This window comes from Haplochromis burtoni, unplaced genomic scaffold (assembly GCF_018398535.1).
Source record: "Haplochromis burtoni strain Fernald_Lab_line unplaced genomic scaffold, NCSU_Asbu1 Contig_101, whole genome shotgun sequence".
Classification (NCBI taxonomy): domain Eukaryota; kingdom Metazoa; phylum Chordata; class Actinopteri; order Cichliformes; family Cichlidae; genus Haplochromis; species Haplochromis burtoni.
The window spans coordinates 1956941-1963380 of NW_024582462.1; the positions used below are offsets into that span (position 1 = coordinate 1956941).

General features: G+C 40.1%; 1 protein-coding gene across 1 annotated transcript in view; it reads right to left on the reverse strand.

The window, feature by feature from the left end:
• Window positions 1-6223, reverse strand: part of LOC102306992 (dipeptidyl aminopeptidase-like protein 6) — a 250136-nt gene extending 243913 nt beyond the window's left edge. Inside the window, exons 1-2 of the mRNA XM_005943675.3 lie at window positions 5899-6223; window positions 5740-5807 (exon numbers count right to left, since the gene is read on the reverse strand). Coding sequence (XP_005943737.1) covers window positions 5740-5796 — 57 coding nt within the window. The 5' untranslated portion in view covers window positions 5797-5807; window positions 5899-6223. The remainder of the gene's footprint in view (window positions 1-5739; window positions 5808-5898) is intronic.
• Between the last annotated feature and the right edge of the window lie 217 nt (window positions 6224-6440).

Genomic DNA, 6440 nt, shown 5'->3' on the forward strand with positions numbered 1-6440 from the left:
GGGGGGGGGTTCTGGGCATTGCTGATGCAGAGATTAGCAAAAGTTGCAAATGGGTTGAAACTCAGGGAGTTAATTGGGATTTAGTGTGCGCGCAGGGCCGCGGGGCTGTCAAGGGCCAAGATAATCGAGCTAGCCTGCTGTGACCGAGGGGATGGAGAAGAAAGGAGCAGCGTGACACATAGAGGCAAAAAGTTAAGCTCTGAATTGATATCAGAGCAGTGGGAAACTTACAAGCAGCGAAAAGGAAAAAAAATCCTAGATTTATTAAATATGCGAGTCAAATCTTGAACAAAATCGCACAGTGTAGCTGGAATCATAGAAAATGTTAACTAAAGAGGAGCTCTTTGACTATGTGATAAATCATGTAATCAAAAAGCTTCCAGCAAGAAAAGATCTTCCACTTATCAAGCACTGCCTACCTCATGCAATCCAATTAAAAAGCTCTGCTGTAATAATTATCAGTCCATCCAGTTAACATGCATGGCGGGGAGGGAGTTTTTGAGTTTTAGGAGCATAACTGTAGCATATATGGCAAAGCTGCTCTATTACTTTGCATTCAACTGCATGATGTGAACACTTTATTCCCAACAAAGTGTCTAATCAGTGTATATCCCACCAAGCCAATGCAAGACCCCCTAAGAGTTCATACATTGTAGTACAACACTGCCCTCTAGTGACCATTTGACCATTGTCATAATGTATTTGCTGCAAATTCCCACATAACATGCTTGTTTTTACACCAATATGTGGTATATTAATCCTACAAGGTGACATCAAAAATAGCCATCAACTATAACTTCTATTTTTACTTATACACCAAGGTGGCATGCTCTAAATATGGCTATGAAACACAGTATGCTCAGTGTAACCACAGATAGGTTAAACAGTCCAGCTAAACAACATTAAAATTACCTGACCCACACTAGAGGGGGCAACATAATGTCTTAAGGTGACATTTACAAATTTATAAACTTAATAACAGAATAATTGAAATAATAAATAATAGAAAACTAGATTATTGGTGCTGCAACTAACAGTTATTTCCACTAAAATGTTATTTGATTAATATTATTATAATACAATATTCTAATAATACCATACTATATTATTAGATCTGCAACATATCCAACACACTTTGAAGACTCCAAAATTCTCAAATTAAATTCTACACACATCAAAAACAGACTGAGAAAAGGGAAGCATGAGGGTTGAATGAGCCATCCCTACACATAATGTCCTACATTTCCCAGAATGCTTTTAGATAAACACATTAAAGGGACTTCCTCTTTTTTGCTGCACCCCTGCAGGAGGATCATGTGGAAACAGAGCACAATCGTAACATCAGTACGGGTTATAATAAAGAAAGACAGCTAGAAGAAGCAGCTTTCTCTGCCCCCACGAATTCCCCCAGATGTTCTTGCACATTATGATGGTTTAGAGATTTCTAACAGCACCCCCGAGCTTCAGCCCACCCCCGAGCTTCTGATCTGTGATAAGGAAGATGAGAGGTACTGTTGGTGTTACAGATAACACAATCAAAGTACTATAAAGCCATTTGTGATATCCCATCACCTCCATTTAGCTGTGGGAATAGCAGAAATCCAACAATGACATCGGTGTAGGAAACATCTTCAGTACAGGATTATTTTCCCTACTGGTTTCAATGGAATACCAAAGTATCCTAAAATAGTAGCAGCACACCTGCTGTCCATTCATTTCAGGTGTTTATAAACATGTCACATCTTGGCTCGAACTGATAAGCATGACCATGTGACCATGTGCTTTATACCATTGGGACGCCTGCAGAACCATGCAAACCTAATCGCTGTGTCATTAATCTATGAGGAAAAGTCTCATGGGATGGCTGTCAACAAGACTATAAATAGAAACTCCACAGAAAGAGAGAGGCGACTCATCAAAGAGAACTTTTCTGCAGCGTTAAGGATTTGCACAGAACCAAAAAAAACAACAAAAAACAAAACAAGCAAGCAAAAAAAACAAAACAAAAAAACCCCCCAAAAACAAAATGGTTTGAAATCGCAGCACGTCCTGCTGGTGGGCTAAAAGTGGTCACGGTACAGATAATGAAACGGACACTGGTGTCTGAAGAGCCGTTTAGTCTGATTCTATTTTCTCTCACAAAGTTGACGGGTAAGAGGAGATGAAAGATCCCAGAATTAGAACAAGCAGTGAGTGAAAGGACATCATAAATATTTTATGCACAATAATATCAGCGTGCTGGAAAAAAACAAAACAGAACACAGACAAACCCACAGCAGAAATGAGGACAAAATGTTTAAACACAAGTCAACGATAAATAAACGACTCATATGACAGACAGAGAGACTACTGTGGCAGAGCATCCCAACCTGTTGGATGAACACAGCCACCTTCCATCTACACCAGTTAATTTAGCCAATTTTGCCATAATAAAAGAGCCACAATAAAAAAGTTTATAAAAAGATCAAATTGATATTTACTAGAACTGAGTTCACGTTATTGGTGCGACCCTCTGACACAGCCCCAGTTTCTCATGTAATCCCTTTGGAAAATGAATTGCCCGCTCCTGATCTACACTATTTGTTATGGTTCACATGTTCAGTTTAAATGATCTGGATGCTATCTAACACTGTTAACATAAAATAGTTCAATTAAGTTCAATTTTATTTATATAGCACCAAAATCATGAAAACAGTCACCTCGATGTGTTTTATAAAGACCGTACAGTAACACAGAGAAAACCCAATAATCAAAAGACCCCATGAGGAAGGAATTGGTGACAGGAGGAAGGAAAAACTCCCTTTTAACAGGAAGAAACTTTCAGCAGAACCAGGCTCAGGGAGCTGTGACCAGTTGGCAGTGATGGGAGGAAGACGGGACATAGCAGTGTCTTTTTATACAGCTTAACAGACATGTTTAGAAGTTAGCATTTATGCTCTAGACACAAAGTACATGAATCCCGGTCATTTCGACTTCTTCTTCCAGCTGCTCCCTTTAGGGGTCGCCACAGCGAATCATCTCCCTCCATCTCACACTGTCCTTAGTATCCTCTTCCGTCACATCAACCCTCTACATGTCCTCCTTCGCTGCATCCATGAATCTCCTCAGTGATTTTCCTATTTTCCTCCTGTTGGCAGCTTCATATTCGACATCCTTTGCTCAATATGTCCACTATCTGTCCTCTGCACATGTCCAAACCATCTGAGGGTTGCAAACTTCAACTCTGCCACCTACAACTCAGCCTCCTGTTGTTATGTCAGTGCAAGTGTCTCCAAACCGTACCTCATAACTGGTCTCACTACCATCATGTAAACCTTCATTTTCACTCTTGCTGCTATCCGTCTGTCTCAAATCACCCTCGACGCTCGTCTCCACCCCCTCCACCCTGACATCACTCTCTTTTTCACTTCTGTTGTACATTGCCAATTGATTTGAATGATTGACTCTAGATATTTAAACCAGTAAGCCATTTGAGTTCATCATTTCATCCATGTATTTGCTGCATCTGCCTACTGTGTTGTATATAATATAATCCTGTTTTCAGAAAAGTTCAAAATAAAGTCAAAATAAAACTAAATCCTATTATCTGCAAATCATCCTCATCATAAATTATGTTGCAAAGGAAACCTATATAATGCTGACACTGAAGAATTAAGGATTTTTTAAACAAATAAGCTCATTTTAAATTTGAAGTGAGCAGCATGTTTCAAAACAACTAGGACAGGACCATGTTTACCTTGTGTTGCATCACCTGCTCTGTAAGCGTTTCTGAAGAAGGAGACTATTCTCCCATTTTTGTTTAATAGAGGATTTTACCTTCTCAACCCTGATTCTTTTACTGATGTAATATGGGCTGAATGTCGTTTGGCATTGTCTTGCTAAAATAAGCAAGACCTTTCCCAAGAAACTCCTCATCTACTGTTGCTTTGGTGTTGATGCTGCTCTAAAACTAGTATACATCTTCTCTGTTAGTGGTACTTTTGCACATGTGCAAGTTCTCCATACAGTGGTATCTGTAACATTACAGATACCATCCGGGATGCTTTAATTAGTCAAAATAAAGGGAGGTTTTCTACTTTCCTCTCAGTTACATAAACTTTGAACCAGAGCCGGGAGCTGCATTCCTGAATCATGCGTGTATGCTTTTTTTCTTCATCTTTGTTGGTTAAATTTTAACTTTGGTTTAGGAATCAAAGACTAACTGTTACTGACAATGTTCCTAAGTACATGCAGAGATTTTAACCACCATGTCTGTTATGAATGGTGTGGGTTCAGAGATTATAGCTGAGGGCTATAAATGGTTATTTTTTTCCTTTACTTAAACTGCTCTTTAGAAAACAATTTTTTTCTGACTGAATTCAGTCATTCACAGTAATCCAAGATATCCAAGCCATCCATCTGCATCATGTACACGTTACTGCATAAGACTGCAAAAACTGTATTTTTTTTACAGTCTTTCCAGGCGTTCTTTACTTTTAACCAGAACTATTATTTAAAAAAAAATCATATTAGGTGAGCCAGTGCAAAATTTAGGAGTCATCTGAAAAGAACTTCCATTAACGATCACTCATCATACATTAAAAAAAGAAATTAAGCTCCTGAATGTCTCATTTTTTTCCATGTGTGACAGTATTTTTCCATCATTTGGCCTTTGCTTCTATATTAAAAATGTATGGAATTTGCAGGCTCGCGGCATGCGTTCGACTCATGTGTTTCATTCTGAAGTCCCTTGATTCCCAGTGTGAGTGGGCCTGCACCTTCACGCTGAGAGGAAAAACAAACCAGCCTCTCTCAATTAAACTGAGAGTGATAACAAACACAAAGCATTCGTGTGTAATAATATGTGTCCACACCCATCGAAACTCATTTACAAGATCTTTCTCGACACTTCTGTGAGTGGACAGGGACATCTCTAATCAGTATGCATCAATCCATCAACCCAAATATTTGTATCTAATGAGCAATATTTGTAAACACTTAGAAGTCTGCATGTGTTACTCCTGCTGGTGATGAATAAGGTTTCATCCTTCAATGCGCGTACACACACACACACCAGAGCCTGGAAAGCCCTCTATTCCTGCTCCTCCTCACTCCTTTCCATCTCTTTCCTCCCACATCCTCCAGCTTTTCTGCTTCCTCCTTGTTTAATCCCACCCCACACTCTGTCATCCACAGACCCTCTCTTCCCCGTCTTACTCCTAGTTGACTGCATCCACACAGCAGTAGAAGCAGCCTTGTTATGTGGGTCACAAGCTTGGTAAAACAGCTGTGATACAGTATGTCATCATCTTGGATATGAGACAGCAGGTGCCTGTCAAGTTATTGAAGAAGAGATTTGAGGAGGAAATCCCATCAGTGTGGAAAAAAACTGCAAGTGAGCATCATAGTCATCATTTGCTTCTTTTTTTTTCTTTAGCATTTTTGCAGTGTACACAAACCAGCCTCGCTTTTCTTCTTTCCAAAACCTTTAACATAAACTGCTCACCAACACCCTTCCCTTCATTGAAACTGATTTCATTTTGTCTCCACAAGAAATTCTATCCGCGCTCATCTTTCAACATCTCCAAAGCGCACAGACGCGCAATAACCCAGCATGATGAAAACTGCGTCTACAGCTTTTTGTAAGCTTGCAAACAAACATCCAGTATCACTGGTATGCTCCTTCCAGCGCTGCGCCATAAATGGACGCTGGAAAGAGACTCTTAAATCTTAACTTCTTCATACGTAAGTCTTTCTTACCTTTCCTCCCTTGGAGCATCTGCGATACGCATTTGTGGCTCCCGCTGTTTGATTCATGGCGAAAACCTCTGCAAAAGTAAAGAACAAGCTGAAAGTTGGAGTCAATTTTAAGCAGGCGGGCACGGAAATCTGTGTGTGTGGGGTTGTTTTTTTTAATACCTGGTGCGCTGGATTGCCCTGGCTGTCGGTCCTCGTTGAAAAAGAACCGCGCTTGGTGTTCAGACTTACACTAAATTTTCTAAATATTTCCCCCGATGTAGTCCAGAGAATGAGCTCTCCTGCTTGCTGTTCCAGGACAAAGTGATGCTGATTATCACGCAGTCGAATATAAATCCGCTGGGAAGTTTCACACCAAATCAACCTGTAAAACTGGCTGCTTTAAATCTACTTAAATTTTTTTGTAATATAAGTTGGTCTCTATATTCGAGCTCTCAGGATGATTTTGAATCAGACCTGCACAAACTGACGGAAACGCGCCTCTGTGTGTGTGCGTGTATGTGTTCGCCCAGCAATTGCGCAAGCGCATCTCCACTGACAGCTTGACTACATGGAGTTGAAGAAGGAGCCTGTCAACACTGCTCGCCCACTCTAGAGCAGCAGGCAGTAGGGACTGCAGGGTACACTGTAATTATGTATCATGAGGAACCGTATATAATACCACACTATGATAATGTGTTTGCTAAAACCAACAAAAACTCCTG